General features: G+C 43.1%; 1 protein-coding gene across 1 annotated transcript; it reads right to left on the bottom strand.

Annotated features, from left to right (window-relative positions):
• Window positions 1-1118: 1118 nt before the first annotated feature.
• On the bottom strand, window positions 1119-4129 carry LOC104416245 (methylecgonone reductase). Its single transcript, XM_010027661.3, has 4 exons — window positions 3715-4129; window positions 3063-3303; window positions 2765-2944; window positions 1119-1298 (listed from the first exon to the last, which is right to left on the bottom strand). The coding sequence occupies exons 1-4, from the start codon at window positions 4029-4031 to the stop codon at window positions 1119-1121; spliced, it is 918 nt and encodes a 305-aa protein (XP_010025963.2). The 5' UTR covers window positions 4032-4129.
• Window positions 4130-21580: the final 17451 nt, after the last annotated feature.

Here is a 21580-nt window from a genome sequence, read left to right as displayed (position 1 = left end):
GAATCGGTGTGAAGTGTAGCCGCTTCTACGAGAGGATTATTTGTGCCTACATAGCAATCCATTAGTTCCCTCAAGATTCACCTTGGGATAAACACAATAGTAATCAAAATAAATGTCGTGATTATCACATAACATATGTTCAATACTCAAGTCTATATCCTTCAAATTTTGGCCACGAGCGAGGGTAAAGGAAATTATAATCACACGAAAATCCAGTTTTTGTGCTTTGCTGAACTAAATAACGATGTAACTTATATTTTTTACATTGGCAATCCAAAGTAATAACGAGGGCTAGAGATCGTATTTGGACGTGCAAGTTGGGGTTGTGAGGGTCCATTAGAGTCAAATTGGGGTTGTTCAGAGAATTGTAGTGGGGTCAAAAAGAAAAAAACAGTGGAGTCAGATTGACACTTGCCTTAAATACTTCAGTTATAGGTGCAATTTTTGTGAAGCTGCGGTGTGTACTTTCTATCAGGTTTGGAGGGCTATGTTTTCCTCCAATCTTGACTGTCAGCAATTTTCTCCAATCAGTCCTTCAATTTGGTCGATCAAGCAGCCTGTGCGTCCCCACCGCCAGCCTCATCGCCACAAAGGGCTCTTGCCCTTGCGGCCTACAACTCTCTCTCTCTCTCTCTCTCTGGGGGACTGTAGAGGGCTTAGAACCTGTCATTGCAAACTCTCAGATCAGCGGTCCTCGACCTCGGGCAGATCTCAATTTGTTATTGGGGTCGCCCGAGGTAGCAACCGCTGTTGCAAAGCTATAGAGGAGGATGCCAAGGGGGCTTCACGGTGACGATTGCGGCTTAATGGCTCGGTGACGGCGACTCTTGGGCTTGGTGTCGACATTCATAGTTATTATATCGATGGAAAATTCCAAACTAAGCTTCCCGATCTGAAAATGAAAACCTATACGACTTTCTTTCTATTTACAGGATGCCTTGTCAGGCTTGCTAGAAGCACAATATATTTAGAAATATAGCGTGAAAGAAGATATTGTGATGATGAAAATGCAAAGTTCGATTCATATTAATTTATTACAGTTAACTAGAGATCTTAGAGGTACACACGATCATAGAAACTATGAAAACTCAGGTATTCAAGCATCACCATCCCAGAGCTCATCCAGTGTACATGTCACCAGGATATCCTCTTCTCTGTGGAATCTGAAACTTGATTTTGTCCGAATTCTCCTGGCTAAGTTCCCATTCTAATATTTGTAGGTTCTCTTTCATTCTCTCTTTGTTGAAGCTCTTCACTATCACGCATGCTCCTTGCTCGTGTATCCATCTCAGTGCGACCTTCATATGTATGCATGTATATAGGGTATAGTATGCAAATTGGAGATAAGAAAATGCAAATCATGCAATCCATGAAATTAGTTGAGTATTTCATAAATCGTGGTCATGCTACTACTTATTTATATTGGCCTCCTCATCAGAAAAGAAAATATGAACGGTAGCTAAAGTTTCTTATCTTCCTTAATTACACGAGGATAAAAAGATTGGAAGATACTTTTGTAATGACAATTTTGATCTTGTCTTAAGGTAGGGGTTAGCAATGTCACATGACCAACTACAAATTTTTTTCTATAATTACATGATACAATGATTAAAACCTTATAGTATGTTGGTACTTGATTTATAGCACAGTTTCATACGGAAAATTCTTCACAAGAGAACAGGTTGCCGCATGCTCTTGTAAGCGCACACATACCGGTCTACAGAAGAAAAAAATTGTAATTTGTGAATAGCAATGGGAGAAATGAGCGACATAGGGAAGAATATGGAAGCAATGGGTGAATAAGTCAACAAACTAATTTTTAACCACTAAAGTTGGCCACAAGGGATTGCCGTCAATCACGACAAGGTGCACTCTATTTAAGAATTCTTTTGGTTTGCTTTTGCCTTTGGTATGACTCAATACTTTAGAAAAGCCATCAGGAAAATACAAAACAACAAGATTAAAAGAAACCTTGAGGCTAAGCAAGTCCCTAAAAGGTTTCATATCCTCGGGATCTCGGAAATATAAAATAAATTAGAATGTATTTCCTATTTCTAGGAAATAAAAAGATATGAAGGGAATTAGGAATGCTAGACATGTCATGCATGTTAAAATAAAAAAGTATCTTGATAGTCTGCTGTTACTGTAATGCAAATGGACACACATAAGAGATCCTCATAGGGATTAAACTCCTTTGGATTTGGTGAGGTTAACCTTTAACCAAGCATCAAGGATCCAAAACCAAACCATGGTTAGAAGGTTAACCTATTAAGAATTCTTTTACTTAGCTTTCTTTTTCGATATAACCTAATACTTGAGAAAAATCATCCGGAAAAAAACAAAACAACTAGACTAAAAGAAGCCTAGAAGCACACGAGAAATTTATAGTATGGCTGCTAAAGTTGCCTGGTTACCTAAATTCTGTCACGAGAAATTGTATTTTATGGCTGCCGAAGTTGCCGGGTTCCCTAAATTTTGTCTTATGGTTTTGGCTGTAATTAATTCATAGAGAGACACCGTGTACGGAGGGAACACAAGGCTAGAGCTGCAAAATACAGCCACGTGGAAGGAGAAAAAAAAAGTACAGCCACGGGCGGACTTTCCAATGCAATTTCAGAGAAACGAGCTTCCAAACTACGCTTTCCTGAGAGCGACAAAAATCTAAACTTTACTTCGATTCCGCCAACTCAATTAATGATCTCCTCCGCCCCAAGGACACCAAAACAGGAGGAAAAAAACACGAAAGGAGAAGAGAAAATGGCACCTGGGCCAGAGTCTTGCCTTTGGCAATGGCAATCTCCTTGAGCACAGGACTCTCCATAACAGCTAATGTACCCCAGGCGGCTCCATTCGCTCCCAACGGGGACCATGCGCTTACCTGAATTCCCTTCTCCCTGCAATATCCTCTCAATTTCTCTTGTTGCCATGCCACATTCATCTCTACCTAAATCACGGCACACCCATCAAATAAAAAATATTACTTCATTTGAATTTCCTAAAAAAATCTATCCGTGGCAATATGAATAATGAAGAGACTAGATATAGTGAATTGTTCTAATTGCCTGATTAACAGCAGGAGGGATAGTGGCGTGCAAGAGGAGATCAGAGAGCTTCTTGGTGCCAAAATTGCTGACTCCAATGGATTTGGCTAAGCCCAGCTTGGAGCACTCTTCCATGGCTTCCCATGTGCCCTTGATGTCAAATGGCAAGACCTTGCCCTTGAAATCGAACCCTTCGGTTCCTTCCTTCAGTCTCACCGGCCAGTGGATTAGATACAGATCCACGTACTCTAACCCTAACCTCCTATTTAAATCGATACACACCAAGGACAAATAGAAAAAGAAAAAGAAAACCATCAAGATCCATGGACGCACCAGAAAAAAAAAGAAGAAGGGAAAAATAAAGCAGCAAGAGGTAACATGTTATGTTGTTGCTGTTCTAATATGTTGAGGTAATGATAAAAATTTAACGAACTTCTTAGCATAATAAAAGCTGAAAGCAATGTCCAATCTCCAAAATCAAAATGCATGCAACATATATGTTTAAGTGAATGGTAGTCAATCTGGCAAAGGAAGAAGATTATTGTTTAACTATTTATCATTTATGTTTTCTCATAACGAAATTCTTATACGGTCTTACAAGATTCTTAGCGATCGGGACTATAGTTTCATTGTATACAAAAGTCGAGGAGAGAAGGCGAATCGATGTATTTACTGGAGAGAGTTCTTTAGGGCAGGAAGAACAAGATCGGGATGGGCATCGGTGCACCAGAGCTTGGTGGTGATGAATATTTGGTTGCGGCTCTTGATGAGCCCCCGGTTGAGGGCCTCGGCCACGGCTCGGCCGAGCGCCTCCTCAGTGCCGTACAACGCCGCAGTGTCAAAGTGGCGGTACCCAACTTCGATGGCCTCCAGTAATATGGAAGTCAACACCTCTGGCAGAGGCCGAGGGCTCGCTGCGCAGCCCATGCCGATCAGTGGCATTCTCTCGCCGGAGCTCAGCACCACTTCTGGGACTACGACGCCGTGCATTGTTGTTCTGTTCTATGTTGGTGAGAGAGAGAGAGAGAGAGAGAGAGAGAGAGAGAGATGGTGGAAAAATAGCGATTACAAAATGTGGAGGCAAAGGTTGTTCGAAGGAATACTGATATTTATATCAAGCAGAAGAAAATGCCAAGTTTCTTTAATATGTTAAAGAGAGAAGGTGGAAAAAATAGCGATTACAAAATGTGGAGGCAAAGGTTGTTCGAAGGAATACTAATATTTATATCAAGCAGAAGAAAATGCCAAGTTTCTTTAATATATTAAAGTTGGCTTGGACACAAAATCGAAAATTTCACAACTGCATACAATAGGTTTATGATTGATTGAGTAATTCTTGTGAATTAACAACAGATGCATAATAAGTTAATGAAATCAACTTAAATAAGTTCATTACTTCGTGTTTGAAATCCATTTCTCTTTCAACCTATTAAATTACCCGAGTACTATATATATTTGGTCGGTCTTATTTTACTCTTACTCTTACTCTAACTCTCACTCTTAGACTTTTGCCCTGCCTCCTTATAGGGCGTAGGAGTCAAAACCCACACTTGAAATTAAATTGTCCTCTCCCCCCAACCCTCCCTGAGAAGGTGAGAATACAAATCCCCCACCTCCCTTCCATGTTAGAAGGGTGGCTATTGAGGCAAACCCTAGTGGGTACCGAGTACCATGTTACCGGGAATATTTATTGAACAAATGAGCTTCAAGTGTAAGAAGTAACTCGTCTCACAAGACTGTTGCAACCGCATTGAGTATTTTCTTTTTACATATGAGATATCTAAATTAATTAGGTGACACCTTGACTTATCTTCATATGCACATTTTCATTTGTACTTTTGATGCTCAATGTTTAATCTTCCTTTTTATCTCCTGTCCCTCCTTAATTACTATTATCCAAGTTTTAGAGAAGAGATTGCTACAGTGAAAGCACAAGGTTGATTTCATGTAGATTTGCAATGTGGAAATACAAAAATAATAGTTGCAATTATTAATTCATCATCAACAAGAGATCACTAGAAAGAGCAATATGTGATCATCATATATAAATCATCAGACGTGTTGTCTAATTCAATAATCTCCATCTCAGAGCTCATCCAATGAGTTGTAAGATCCATTTTTGAAAACGAACATATCGCTAGGAGATCCTCTTCTCTATGGGATTTGAAGCTTCATCTTGTCCAAGTCTTCTTGGCTAAGCCCCCAATTCAAGATTTGTAGATTCGCTTTCATTATCTCTTTGTTGAAGCTCTTCACTATCACGCTTGCCCCTTACTCATACATCAACCTCAATGCAATCTCTAGTATTTATATTTAGAGTTACAAACATATATACATGTGATATATGAGATTAGCTAAATACTTTTCATGGCAGCCGAGGCGACGGCCGGTGAGGTCAAGGTGGACCTTGCCAGTGGCCTTGAGGGCCACCTCGTGTTGGGTGGGCGAGGCCGCCCGGGAGGCTTGGGCGGGCGAGGCTTGCCCTCGCCCCGGCGTTCGCGAGGGTCGAGCCTCGCCCATGGCAAGCAAGGGCAAGCCCCGCTAGGCGCCAAGCTGGCAGGGCTCGCCCTCACCGAGACGATGCTTCCGCAAAGTCGGATGTTGAAACCCCTAGAGCATTGTCTCCACTTTGTCACCGCCTATCCTTCCTCGTCGCAACATCCACGCCACTCGACAACCTCACCATATTTGGTGAGGGTGAGCCTCGTCGCCCAGGCCTCGAGGCGGCCTTGCTTTGGGAGGCGAGGCTCATGGATTTCGTTGCTCGGCACAAGACAGCCCTTGACCTCGCCGGCATCGCCTTTGGCCGGTTGGGAGGTTCGGACCCGGTTGGAGGAAGACAAGGAGAAGAAAAAAAATGAAAAAGGAGAAAAATAATTAGGATCTATTTCTCATTAAAAAATAAAGGACGATGAGAGAGAGAGAGAGAGAGAGAGAGAGAGAGAGAGAGAGGTTGATGCTTTTTAAGTTTCGGCTGAACATAAGAAAATGTTGTCGCTTTCCTATAAAATAGCTTTCTGAAAAATCATTTTAAGAAACGTCACATTTTCCAAAACTTTAATGGAGCCTTACTATCATTATTGTAAATCTAACGTTTGCATATAGATCACATTTGTTCTAAAGAAAATACTTATGAAAGTTCTAAATAAAAATACATATCGTGTAGATGAAATTCCCTTTTTGGCATGTTTTATTTAGATGGCATTGCATGATATGAAATATAAAACGACATAACTAATGTTTGACCGCATTTAGATTAAGTCTTGCATTTGAGGTTTAGAGATTTTCATAATCGTGATAGCATTTTCTTTTTCTTTTATTATATACGCTTATTCCCATTCACGGGATCCAATCCTCATAACAAGACCATGTTCAATTGTTGTTTGAGACGGCTTGGGTTAATATCTTCTGTCCCTTTTACTACTTAATTTGTTCATTGCCTTACATAATTTGTTTGTATTTGGTACCTTAAATGTTTGATTCCTTTCGTAAATGCGTGAACATGTGGATGCCTCTCAGAAAATAAAATTTACCTAAGATCATGTGAAAAGTTTTCCTTAAAGGAGAAAAAGATACTAATACTTCAGCATTAGTTTAATCTAGTGTAATCAATCTTTGAATCAAATTCTCTAACTCGCAGAGGTGAAGTGATCTCTCAAGCTTTATCGGACTCCTAACCAGCCTAGTAAATAGCTAAGCAGTAACTCTAAAAGAATCATGAATGAATAAGAAAAACAAAATTGCGATTTATGGAGTTTAGGAGAATACATGTGAAGCATAGCCGCCTCCATGAGAGGATTATTTGTGCCTACATAGCAATCCATTAGCTCCCTCAAGATTCACCTTGGGATGAACACGATAGTAATCAAAATAAATATCGTGATTATTGTTGACGCCTAAATTTCCTTTTTTTAATTAATTAGGTTTTTTTTTTGTCTTTTTTGGAATATATAAAAAAAAGGAGAAAAAATGAAAAAAAGCGCTGCAGTGTGTTGGGTTGGGCCTTCAAGCCCAGCTCGACGGTTTTTCCTTCCCTGCGCAGATCCAGACCTGGCCCGACCCGCGCGCCTGTCGTCTTCCTCGCGTGGATAAGCTCCACGCGCCGGAGACGTCAACGCGCGCGACGCCGGAGCTGCAAGGAGGACTGCAACGTACAGAAAGCAGGGGCAGCTGGCACCGGACGGCGACTCACGTGGGAGGAGCAGCTGGCGTCGGATGGGACACCGGTTCGGCCGTCGGGGGCCGCTCGGCGTGCGAGGGGGACCGGCGGTCGAAGTTCCGTCGACCGGCCACCCCCTCGCCTATAAATAGCCCCTGATGTCAACGACGAAGGACAAGAAGCCAGCGAGCTCAGAGAGATCCCCTTGAGAGACTTCAGGGGAGCTCGAAGAGCAAGCAAGGCAGAGAAGGGTCGTGAGCTTAAGCGACCTCCCACTGAGAGACATCAGGGGAGGCCGGCGGCAAGCGAACCCACGGAAAGGAGGGAAATTAGCGAGCGTAAGGGGGCTGAGCGAGTGGGCAGGGGTCGGCGAAGGCCCAGATCTGGGGTCGATTTAGCTCCGTCGCACCCCCAACGCCACCTCGAGTCGTGCTCGACGCCGCCGCCACTCCAGATCTACAAAGATGAAGGCTTGCTGTCGCCGCGACCGCCACTCTGCTGCTCCACCATCGGCGACTCTAGCTGATCCGTTGCCACCGATGACTCCACCCGATCTCGCATCCTTGACGCTGTCTCACCGACTGCAGCCGCCTTGCCGTGCCCTCGTTGCGAACAGGTAACGGCCTTGCTCGTCCGCGTCGCTTCGCATTCCCCCTCTTGAACCGTGTCGTCACCGACCACACCAACACAGCCGCGTTGTCGCTCGTCTTCGTCGTCCTCGTAAGCGGTTTGCCACCGTCGTCGCCGTCAAGTCCGTCGTCTGCCCGACGACGCCTCAGTCCCCCTCACCAGCGCTGCGAACGAACGAAGGGGAAAGGAGGCCGGAACCGGGTCAGTTCGCGGGTTCATCTGACCCGGTTTCCCTGTTTCGGGTAGGGTTTCCCCGGGTCGGACCTGCACTCGTCGGGCCGGGTTTAGAGCTTGGGCTGGGCATTCTCTGAGTCGGGCCTGCGTAGCAGGCCCATTCAGCTCTTGGGTGAGTGACCCGGGTTGGTCCCAACCCGGGAATCCGACCCGGGTTGGTCCCAACCCGGGAATCCGACCCGGTCGTTTTTATTATTTTAATCTAAAATAGTATTTAGAGTGAAAACTTCCTTCTTCGTCTCGCGGTGTCTCCCGGGCGATCTGGGCTTCTCTTTACCCGTTCCTTTTTGTGGACGTCTCCTCCAATGTAAAATCTTTCTTAACCTCCCCTTCTCACGATGTAGCAGCAATTTCCCACCGACTCACCTTTCTCTTTCCCTGGTCGTCTCCTTCATTTTGAAAAACCCTAACATTTGTTAGTTCGTTCTTGCGAGCTTTTCCCATCCCTAAATTTCCATCCTTTTCTTACATCCCTTACCTCCAGCCACAAGTTTCCCTATTTCCACCACTCGCTTTGCTGTTCGCATTCCCGACCACACCCATCTCTAGCAATACACCATCCCCTTCGTGAAAATTTCTCACCGTTCTTTACTTCGCCTGCTTCCCCTGCAACTAAACAGTGCGCTTATCGACGGGTTGGGTGTGCCCGAGCTTCATCCTTCCCTCTCTACTCTACAAGGTTCAAATCAATGCTTTCTGTTGTTCCCCGGAGGCTCCCCCTGCTCTTGCTTCAGTGTCTGGACTGCCTTTTCTCTTATAAGGTAGCCTTTGGTTTATATCCCTCAGATTAATTGCAGTAGGTAACATGGCTAATCCAATTACAGAAGCGAACAGGTTAGAGGCGCTGTGTAAAAGCCTATGAAATTTATGGTATGAGGAAGATATTATTGATGTTACTCAGGGAATCTCTGCTGAAAAACTTTTTGAATGCAAGCTTACCTTATTTGGCAAGCTCTATTCTCGCCCGAACTTTAATTTCCAGGCATTTCTCAGCACTATGAAACTAGCTTGGAGAACAGAGAAAGTTTCCTGTACTGTGTTAGAACCGGGTTTCTTTTCATTCTCCTTTAAATCCGAAGCTGAGAAGAGGAAAGTACTAGAGAATGGTCACTGGTCCTTTTCCAGTAACCTCCTTGTGCTCCAACAATGCGATCCTGACATTCCTAACATTTGCTACGACTTCTCTTACTGTCCATTTTGGGTGCATATGTTTGGATTACCCTTCGGCAGAGTTACGGAGGCGGTAGTTCGAGAGCTTGCCTCCAAGGTTGGTGAAGTCCTTGAGATTTAACTGGAAGCAAGAGGGAGTAGTCACTATAAGATTGGGAAGGCAAAAATCAAGCTGAATTTAGCTAAACCTCTTAAAACAGGGGTTGTAATTAATTTGTGAACCAAAAAATTGTGGATCGAATACAAATACGAGTGGCTGCCTCACTTTTGCTACTCTTGTGGTAGAATTGGCCATTACGCCACCGCTTGTCAAGAGATACCTTATGCATCTACAGGGATGGATGAAGACTTACCGGGCAACTTCGGGAGCTGGTTACGTGCTGAGGTCCGGAATCTAAGCCCCTATGGAAAAATATATTATGGCCAGCATCCACAGGTTATTGAAGATGATGAAATGGTGCCGGAATCTCCCCTGGCTTGGGACACCCTTGCACCTCAACCAGCCATTATTCCCGCTGAGATACGACCTCAACAGCAACCTGATCACCTTGGCTCTTCCCGAGCTATCACCATTTTCGATGGAAAAAATTCACAGAAGCGGGACAGCAGATGCTTGGACTCGGAATCCATGCTGACCTTGCACAAAGAACATATTAAAGAAAATGAAAGAAAGCAGCAACTATGCTTACAGGTAGAAAAAGATCCAGCTAAAGATAAAGCCAGGTCTACCAAGATCCATCCATCTAAGAAAGGTAAAAGATTCTGCCCCTATGGAGCTTAATCCTCAAGGACAACTGGTGCTGAACACTCTCATCTGATAGACATTCCTGTCATGGAAGAAGATACATCAAATCAACGGGCTTTGGTGGCTAGCCCTAATAAGCCACCGGTGCAACCATGAAACTAATGAGTTGGAATTGTCAGGGGTTGGGTTCCTCCTTGACGATTCAGTCTCTTAGAGTCCTTGCGACTCAAGAAAAACCCAACATTATTTTTCTTATGGAAACAAAGAATCAAGAGCAGAAGGTGCAAAGACTACGAAGACGACTTAAGGTCAATAATAGTTTTTTGGTGAATCCAGATGGGTTATCGGGGGGTTTGGCTCTTTTTTGGGATGACCGGGTATCTATTTCAATCGACTCTCACTCCGAATATATCATCAATGTGCAATGCCTCCTTCATGACAGCAAACAATCTATGCAAATTATCTTTCTCCACGCTCCTAATGCATTCCATGACATAATTATCATTTGGGACGAAATACAAAGAGTTAGTGCATCCAATCACCTCCCTTGGTTATGCATCGGGGACTTTAATGAAATATTATACCATTGGGAAAAAGTGGGACGAGAGGATGGCGAGATCATTTTCGACTTACCGCTTTCGGGGACTTCCTATATGCTTGTTCTCGATGGACTGGAAAAGCAAAGGGTGCGCCTTTACACAGGACGAACGAAAGAGAGGGTACTGCAAATGTTAGAGAAAGGCTGGACAGAGCAATATGTACCATGGATTGGAGAATATCTTACCCAAATGCCGATGTTACCGCCCTACCAGCTATTGGTTCAGATCATAGTCCTCTCATTTTGTCAACTTCCCCCACTCTGACACGCAGAAAAATAGAGTTTAGATATGAGCCATTTTGGGCGGAAGATGAGGACTGTAAGCGTATTGTCAAATGAACATGGGAGGACTCCCACCGGAAAAACATGGTAGAGAAACTTACCAATGTGGCTACTCGATTAGAGGCCTGGAGTAAAAACCGATTCCCCAACGCATATAAAAAAATCGAAGGCTTGAAAAATGAGCTCCAATATCGGATGAACAGCCCTACATTGAAGTTTGATTAGAGCAGAATTCAGACTATCCATAAAGAAATTGAAGATCTCTAGCGACAAGAAGAAATGTTCTGGGGAATAAAATCTAGAATTAAGTGGCTCAAATGGGGAGACAGAAATACAAAATTCTTTCATGCCACAACTATACAAAGGAGAAATAGAAACCGTATTACCATGCTGATGATCAAGAAGGAGACGGGTGAGGGACAATCGGACCCTCAAACACATGACGATGGAATTCTTCAATAACTTGTATACTTCAATAGGTCGGAATTTTCAGCCTATTTTAAATCACATTCCAACATCAGTTGATGCAGTAATGAATCTTCAGCTTACTAAAGACGTTACTATGGAAGAAGTTTATGCTGCAACTCACCAATTGGGTGCCACCAAAGCTCCCGACCCAGATGGTCTGAATGGCCTCTTTTTTCAGCAGCACTGGCACGACATAGGCGAAGACATTCTCAGGGAAGTGCAGCTTTTCTTTGAAACGGGAACCATCATCCCAGCCATGAACAGAACCTAGATTACTCTTATCCCTAAAATCAAAAATCCTGAAAGATTAGATCAGTTCCGACCCATAAGCCTTTGTAACTTCATTTACAAAATCATCTCTAAAATCCTCGCCAACAGACTGAAACCTTTTCTACCGGACATCATTGCTAAAGAGCAAAGTGCTTTCATGGGGAGTCGACAAATCCAAGACAATATTTTGATTGTTCAAGAAATTATCCATAGACTAAGAACGAGAGATAAGAGGAAGCGTTTCCAAGCCATCCTAAAACTCGACATGAAGAAAGCTTATGATAGAATCGAGTGGGATTTCCTACAGGAGTGCTTATGTAAAATGGGCTTTAGCGCTAATTGGGTAAAGTGGGTTATGCAGTGAGTTTCTACAGTGTCCTATAGCATCAGATTTAATGGTGAATGTTTACCTTTCTTCATGCCATCTTGGGGTATACGCCAAGGCGATCCTCTATCCCCACATCTATTCATTATTGTAGTGAATGTCCTTTCACATATGATGAAGACAGCTCTCTTAGAGGAGACAATCTGTGGCATTAAACTGAACCGAAACTGTCCAACCCTTTCCCACCTACTATTTGCAGACGATTCCATTTTCTTCCTAGATGGAACGATACTAGAATGCCAAAATTTGGCATCTATTCTCCACCAATATTGCTATGCATCTGGATAGGCCATAAATCTAAACAATCTGGGATTTTTTTTTTCAGTAAAGGGTGCCTAGACAGCCTTAGAAGAAATATGGTTACAATGCTGAGGGTACTTGAAATTGTAAAAACTGAGAAATACTTAGGCATCCTGTCGGACTGGGGGGCCTCGAAAAAAGATATGTTTGCATGGATATTGGCTAGGGTAAACTCAAAATTGGAAAGCTGGAAAGAAAACCTCCTATCAAGAGCTGGAAAGGAGATTCTTCTAAAATCAGTAGTTCAGGCAATCCCTCAATATGCAATGTCAATATTTAAAATCCCGATTTCCATTATCAAAGCCATTGAGAAAAACATTGCTAACTTCTGGTGGCGGAATACTAACAAGACAACTGGTTTGTACTGGAGAAAATGGGATATCCTAAAACTTCGCAAGGAGGAAGGCGGGCTTGGATTTAAGGACTTAATGGCCTTTAACTCTGCCATGCTAGGGAAACAAGCTTGGAGGATTTCTCAAAGTCAGAACTCACTTTGGACTCAAATCATGAAAGGTCTATACTTTCCCAATTGTGATTTTTGGCGTGCAGCAAAAGGCTCCCGTCCATCGTGAGGCTGGCAAAGCTTATTAACAGGGAGAGATGCAATTGCTCCTCAAGTCATGTGGGCAGTGGGGAATGGGCAAAATATCTCAATTAGAGAGGATAGGTGGCTCAAAATAGGAACTATTGGAGGATTTGTTAGCCCTTTTGAACCAAGTAAAGTTGCTGACTTGATTGATGTTGAAGCTGGACAATGGAAGGAAGACCTATTGCGATCTTTATTCGAAGAACAACTAGTGACGGCAATCAAAGCAATACCTCTAGGCCTCCCAACAACAGAAGACAAACTGGTTTGGACAAAAAATAAGTCATGAAACTACACGGTAAAGAGTGCCTACTTCTCAAACAGAAAACCAACTAATCATTGGGAGTCAACGCCAACTACATCGCACCAATTCAAGCCAGAATTATGGAAACGTATTTGGAACTCTATCATACAATCGAAAGTCAAATTCTTCCTATGGAGTGCCTGCCAAAATGCACTTCCTACTATGGATAATCTATATAAGAGGAAGATTGTACCTGATCCCTTATGCCCAATATGTAAGCAAGAACCGGAGACGATTGAGCACACCTTGTTGCTCTGCCCCTGGACAACAAGAATCTAGAATGAGCCCACATTGCAAGCCCGAATAGAACGAGTGGGTCTGACAAGATTTGATGAATGGTTAAGCGAGTATTTGGCTGGACAAAGAAGCTCACCTAACTTTGAACTGGTTGCCACTGTTTTATGGTGCATATGGAAGGATCGTAACCATTTCATTTTTAAAAAGCATATCCTCAACCCGCACCAAACCCATTTCAACGCCAAAATATCACGGGAAAGTTTCTCAACTTGGAATAGAAAATCAACGGGAAGAAATCCGGACCGACGGACTGGTACGTGGCAACCCCGCCCTGGGAGTACTAAAGGTTAACATAGATGCCTCTTTCGAAGCCAACTGGGATACCAGCAAGTCGCCTAAAGAATTTCCATATGAGGTACTGTGTCGCAATGACACAATTCCGGATCATTCCCTGCCCTCAACCTCTAATTGCGACAAAAATCTGACCAACCACAACTCTGATGTAACGCCTATCTTGAAGACCCACAGTTATACCAGCAAGGATAAACCACATAAAGCTACACTGGCCAATACAGATTCGAGAAGTCCGATCTGGACACAACGCCTACCAAATTTGCACAGAGAGGAGACCAGACCACATCTCAACCTGAGTTAGACTCATACACATGTGCCCAAGCAACGGCGCCCGGTATAACCCGAGCAAGACAGAAGGCAAACAACCCCTACACTGGAGCTCAGTTGATGCGTACCCTCAGTCTAGGGAAAATCGTGCGAGGAACATAGACAGAAGCATCACTTACATGTTTGGAAATGCTGACCAAATGGAGATGCGACACTCTTCCCGGAACTACAACTTAAATCGCCCACCTGAGCTATGCAATATCGCTGTCGTCACTGAAAGTGAAACTCCCCCTCTTAGCCACGGCATCGACAATGAACCACATATCGATACGATGGTTGAGGATCATAACATCGGACCTCCTGCTGGGAATGGATCTGAAAAATTGCAGATGCCACCATTATTCCAGATCTGCGGCGAAGCCCCGCCGAGCTTCATAGTACAAATGCCGTCTCTCCTCATGGGAAGCATCCCTGAGCAGTGCCATTTTTGAAGAAGCACCTATCACCACTGCTGTGGAGTATCACGAACTCAGATCGTCCAGATCTGGTCTTCAAACACGGCAGCAGCATAGTAGAAGCATCCAAGATGAGAGGAATTGCCACTCGGAAGAGTATTTTGGAAGCACGATCAACCAGCGTAGAAACAACGCACCTGCAGGGAGCAACCCAGATCTGGCTGTAGGTCCAAACAGAGAAGCACGAACAACCAGGTTGTCTTTTGCCCCGAACAGAGGATGGATTTCCAAATCTGAAGAGCGGGATGGCAGACTGACCAGCCAGCAAAGCGACGAAGCAGAAGAAGGACGGGAACCATTTTCGGCCTTCAGACATGTCCCGAATAGAGCAATGTCGGGAGCCTTCTCCAATCCTCAGCAGCTACGATCGAGAGCTCGGGCTTCAGTAGCTTGTATCTATAGAGACTCTTTCGGCCGAATACGAGATGGGTTTGCAAAGGATATCGAGGTAAGCTCAGCAGAACAGGCGGAGGCCGTAGCTTTGGTTGAAAGCCTAGGTTTTATCTCTTCCACGCTCATCCCAAATTCCCCAGAAAAAGAAATAGTACTTCTATCTGATTGTTGACTGTTAGTGGAAAGTGTCTTATCTTCCACAGATTTTAACTGGACAATACAACCTCTCATGGACCGGGCCAAGCACAAGCTGGAGAATATTTTAGGCTTGACACTCGAACATTGTAGTCGAAAAACTAATAGAGTGGCTGATTGGGTAGCGAAAGCTCATAGATTGCGCTTTCTTCCTAGGAATTGGGTCTTTAATCCTCCCACTACTCTTTTGGATTTACTATGTACGATAATAGATCTGTATCTACTCAGACTCTTAAATAGTAATGAAATGCTACTTACTTGTCAAAAAAAAAAATCTAAAATAGTTTTTTAATAAATAAAAATAAAAATTATTTTTATTTTCCAAAAAAAAAAAAAAGCCGGTTCGTTTTTTACATTATAATATAATATAATATTTTAAAAATGATAATTTATTTTTCAGAAAATCAAAAAAATAAAAAATAGCCATAATTTCCCAAAAAAGCGAAAAAAGTCAGAAAAAGCAAAAAAAGAAAAAAAGATTTATATTTTCAGAAAATGATAAAAAGATCCAAAAAAAATATATTTTTCCTCCACAAAATGCATGTAAAATCCCTCAAACATCTAAAAAGCCTTAGGGTTTAAATAAAATTAGATATCGAAAGGGCATTAGTGATTAACTAATGTAATCAAGTCCCTGATCTTAATTTCTTTGATTGCACAGGAGCAAATATTTCTCGCGATATTTCGTTTGGATTTCTAATCAACCCACCCCAAACTGATTAGTGGTGACTCATTTTAAAATTAACTTGCAAGTTTGAAAACCTAAACCATCAAGTTGTGAATTGGTGGACTTGAGAGAGTTCAGGCCTAATAAATTTAGCCAAACCATTAGCCTCCGCAAGGCACCCGCTCCTGATCGAGCGCCGAAAAAAAGAGAGAGGTCGTGACAATTATCACATAACATATGTTCAACACTCAAATGTATATCCTTCAAATTTTGGCCACGAGCAAGTCAATGACCCATGTTAAGTACTAAGAAGGGTAAAGGAAATAACAATCACACGAAAATTCAGTTTTTGTGCTTTGCTGAACTAAATAACGATGTAACTTATATTTTTTACATTGGCAATCCAAAGTAACAACGAGGGCTAGAGATCGTATCATGAAGAGCTTTTTCTACCATCCATGGTAGTTTTTACTTGTCAACCCTAAAAACTGTATTCCCATCCGTGTCTTCCATCTCTGCTTCTTCGCCAAACCCGTATCATCATCCCACGCCAAATTTCTTCATCTACATCTACAATGTCGTGCATGTTCAATCACCTCAATCAGAACAACATTATGGTTTCTCTCCCAAATACCCAATTATATACCTAAGACCCATCGCTACTTGCGAATGTATGATATCTTCTGCTGCTTCTCCATGGTGTGTTTTGCTTGAAGTCCCCATCTACGGCAGTTTTTCTTGGTGCTCTACCGGTTTCATCTCCTTGGATGCATGCCTTAATCTGCTGCGCCTATGCATTCCCAGGTGATTTACTAACATGGGTGTCCTGGTGTCTGGCCGATTCATCCCTTATCACTTCTCAATTGTCCCATGGTTGGGTCTTCTGTTCTTTTTCAACGTAATTTGCCCGATTTACCTCTTTTAACTTCTGACCTTCACATCTACGGCCCCGGGTTATGAATTCTGAGGATGAATCTGTGCGTCTGGCTGCTTTGTGTCAACGTCTGGGTCGCCTTTGCTCTGAACATGAAATAGAAATATGGGAGGAAGAGCCAACACCGGCCACTTTAGCAGAATGTTGTTTAACCCTGGTGGGTAAAGTTTTCACCCAATCAAATGTTAATTTCACAGCATTACAGAGCACTTTAAAAAGGATATGGAGGAATGACCGTGTCGACTTTGCTCAAACAGAAAATGGTTTATATCTGGTGAAATTTAGGTCAGAAACTGAGAAAAAAAGAGTTTTGGAAGGTGGACCATGGCTATTTTCTAGTCAACTAGTCTTCTTTAAGCCTTGGATTCCTAATACTCCTCTCCACCATTATGACTTTACACGATGTCCTTTTTGGGTGCACGTTGTTGGTTTGCCATTGGAGTGGACTACAGAACAGATGATCCGAAAGGCAGTTCACCAGATTGGAGAAGTTTTAGAAGTTCGCGTTGATTTTAAAGAACACTCGGCTTTAAGGGCTGGCCGGGTACGGGTTGAGCTCCCTCTAAATGAACCTCTAAAGACGGTAAACTGGTTAGAATTGATGGGAGAATGCTGTGGTTGGATTTCCGTTATGAACGGTTATCTCCTTTCTGTTATTCGTGTGGGAAACTTGGCCATTATGCTTCATATTGTGCAGACTATCCTTATGATGAAGCTAAAAATGATGGTAAAGAAAATATGGCTTATGGTCCTTGGTTGAGAGCGGAGGTTAACCAATTTAGTCCTTATTGGCAAGCATTCTACAACCCATCGGAACATCCTATTCAGAATGAAGAAACCGTACCTGAGACACCTCCAAATCTACTACCGACTGTTCCTTTACTATCTGATACGGAGCGTCGCAATGAAGTTCCAGCAGTTCCAATTGCTCCACCAGCAGTGCAACATCATTCTGCTCTCAGTGAGACTATCCAGCACCCCCGACAGCCTTCTCTACAACCAGGTCAGATTTTCTCAACGGATTTAATCCCTGCACAGATCAAACAGAAGGGCACCATTAGTTCTAGTATCGACAAACCAACACTGATTGCTCCCCGACTTACTACTAAGATGAGCCCTGCAAAGAAACAGAAAAGATATTCTCCCTATGAATCGAAACAGATCATAATAGAGCACTTTGATGATGCTCACTTGCTGGACACACCTGTTTTGGATGCAGCAAAAGGGAATACGTGGGCTTTGGTGGCTGGCCCTAAACAGCCACCGACTTACAAATGAAGCTTATCTGCTGGAACTGTCAGGGTTTGGGCAATCCCCTGACAGTTCAAGCTTTAAAGGCCTTGACGGCCAAAGAAAAGCCTGACTTTTTGTTTTTAATGGAGACTAAAAATACTGAGAAGGTTCTAAATCGTTTGCAGCGACATTTAAAGTTCAGTCACTCTTTTGTTCAGAATCCTGTAGGCTTTGCAGGTGGCTTGTCGCTTTTTTGGAATGATACTCTTTCGGTCGACATGGTCTCGTATTCAGCAGAATATTTTGATCTCATATGTCGGGATTCCGTGGAAGACAAGCTTATGCGCATCACCTGTCTTCATGCTCCTTATTCCTACCATAATCGACAATTACTTTGGGATAATCTTCGTCTGATTAGTTGCTCCAATAACCTCCCTTGGATATGTGCTGGCGATTTCAATGAAGTCTTGTACCCATGGGAAAAGGTTGGAAGGCGGGCTCCGGAAGGGTATAGAATGCAATCTTTTAGAGATGTAATCCATGACTGTGCTTTTATGGAGGTTGAGAGCAAGGGCTGCACTTTTACATGGTCGAATAATAGGGATGGGCTGGAACAAATCAAAGAACGGTTGGACCGTGTTCTATGCACGACGGAGTGGCAACTTCTCTACCACGGCTCGGGTTTTTGCCTTGCCGGCTATGGGGTCGATCACAGCCCACTTCTCTTGTCCACATCGTTATCTTATCCCCGAGGTCCACGCCCCTTTGTCTTTGAAGCGTTTTGGAATCAAGATCCGGAGTGTAGAGCGGTTATTTTTGACACATGGAACTCCATCCAGGTACGCAATTCCCCTCTTTTGCGCAAACTCAGAATTGTTTCTTCTAATCTACGAAAATGGAGTCGGTCAAAATTTGAGAATGGGCACTTGAGGGTGCCGGCTTTACAACAGCTCCAATCTCTTATCAACAAGCCATATCATTCCAAAACGATGCCGATGAAGCGAAACAGCTACGTGGGGAAATTCGGATACTATGGCAAAATAGGGAAGAACAATTTTGGGCTATGCGTTCTCATGTTAATTGGTTAAAATGGGAAGACAAAAACAGCAAATTCTTTCATGCCACTACAGTGCAACGGAGGCAACGCAATAGGATTGGAATGTTAAGGGATGAGAGCAATACCTGGGTGAGAGATGTTCCGACTCTAAAGGAAATGACTTATGACTATTTCTCCAACCTATACACTTCTGTTGGTTACAGGGACTATAGACCAATCCTAGATCAATGTCACCCGTTAGTGTCTGCTGAGATGAATGTGAGCTTAATTGCTGAGCCTACAAGAGAGGAAGTTAGACTGGCAACTTTTCAGTTAGGGGCACTTTGAAAGCTCCGGGGCCCGATGGTCCGAATGGACTTTTTTATCGGACACATTGGGATATCATTCAGCATGATCTATTCCATTTAGTTCAGGAGTTTTTCTCTTCGGGGGTCCTGCCTAAAGATCTTAATAAAACTGTACTAGTGTTGATCCCCAAGATCAATCACCCTGAGAGCCTAGATCAATTTCGTCCAATTAGCCTATGTAATTATGCATATAAGATTATCTCTAAGGTATTGGCGAATCGTCTCAAGCCGTGGCTTGGGGATCTTATCTCTCTGGAACAGGCAGCCTTCGTGAGCGGGCGTCAAATACAGGATAATGTGTTGATTGTTCAGGAGGTTATTCATCATTTCAAAACAAGGATCAGGAAGCGTCATTTTAATGCACTACTCAAGATGGACATGCAAAAAGCTTACGACAAGATTGAATGGGACTTCCTGCAGGATTATCTTCTTAAATTGGGATTTCATCATTCCTGGGTTAGTATGGTGATGCAATGTATCACAACTTCATCTTTTAGTGTACGTTTCAATGGGGAACAACTCCCATATTTCCAACCATCACGAGGCTTACGTCAAGGAGACCCACTTTCCCCTTACATATTCATTTTAGTGGCGAATGTCCTTTCCTCCCTTATTCATCAGGCTGTTAATATGGGACATATCAAAGGGATCCAGCTTAACAGGTTCTGTCCTACTCTTTCTCATCTATTCTTCGCTGATGATTCGGTCTTTTTCCTAAAAGGAACACTTATGGAATGTCAGAATCTAGCCAATATCTTGAATCAATATTGTCTAGCTACTGGCCAAGTCATTAACAGGAACAAGTTTGGCATGTTTTTTACTAAATCCTGTCCTTGGAGTCTTAAGCTCAATCTAGCGGCAGAATTTAGGGTCCCGGTCTTAGCGAAGTATGGGAAATACTTAGGAGTCCCTTTAGATTGGGGCCGATCCAAAACAGATATGTTTAGCTGGATATTAGGCAAGGTAAATGCAAAACTTGAGGGCTGGAAAGAACTTTTGCTGTCGAAAGGGGGAAAGGAAATTCTACTGAAATCTGTCGTGCAAGCTATTCCGCAGTATGCGATGTCTATTTTCAAACTTCCTATATCTTTGTGCCATAAGATTGAACAGAAAATCTCCAATTTCTGGTGGAGAAATGATAAACAGAGGAAAGGGGTGCATTGGCAAAGCTGGGAATTGTTAAAAACAGACAAGGTGAATGGTGGGCTAGGCTTTCGCGATTTGTTAGCTTTTAACAAAGCGCTACTTGGCAAGCAGGCATGGCGTCTATTTCAACAGCCACACTTGTTATGGTGCCGTCTCTTCAAGGGATTATATTTCCACAGTAAAGATATTCACTCTGCTGAACTCGGCAAACGCCCATCCTGGGGTTGGCGGAGTGTTCTTTTTGGAAGGGACGCCATCCTACCTAATGTACAATGGTCTGTTGGGGATGGGAAGAACATCAAAATTCGTGATCACAGCTGGTTACCCTCTGGCCCTATTGGAGGACCAGCTACAAGAGACGAACCGAGGCTGGTGGCAGATCTTATTGACCCCCTCCACCACACCTGGAACGTTAATCTTATCACCCAATTATTTAACGACAACATCACATCAGAAATATTGGATATCCCTATCAGACCGCTACATGCTGCTGATCAGATAGTGTGGACAGCAACGAAGGATGGCCATTATACAGTAAAAAGCAACTATAGAACTATTGTCAGCAAGCCAGTAAAGCCACGGGATCACCATGCTTCATCATCCTATCAACAACCCAGTTTTCTTTGGCGCAAACTATGGAAGATCACCACAAATCAGAAAATCCGTCTATTTTTATGGTCAGCATTCCACAATGCCCTCCCTACCAAGGCGAATCTATATGCTAGGCACATCATCTCTGATCCAATTTGTCACATATGCAACCAAAACTCTCCGGAAACAATTGAACATTTATTCTTTTTTTGCTCATGGACACACGGGATATGGGAGCATCAGCAGATCAGTATTCCAGTTTCTCCTCTCAGCATTCATCGCCTTGATGAGTGGTTTTCAAACAGAGCCAGCAACACTAACCTGGAACCTGGATTGGAGACCATCGCCCATGTATTTTGGCAGATCTGGTGCCAACGAAACAATCGGATCTTCCGTCGAATCCGTCCTGATCCAACCCGAGCTGTGATCGATGCCCTGGCCCTGACTCGGATTCATGGCATTTCTTCTGCAC

This window comes from Eucalyptus grandis, chromosome 8 (genome assembly GCF_016545825.1).
Source record: "Eucalyptus grandis isolate ANBG69807.140 chromosome 8, ASM1654582v1, whole genome shotgun sequence".
Classification (NCBI taxonomy): Eukaryota; Viridiplantae; Streptophyta; class Magnoliopsida; order Myrtales; family Myrtaceae; genus Eucalyptus; species Eucalyptus grandis.
This window is presented reverse-complemented; position numbering and strand designations above follow the sequence as displayed.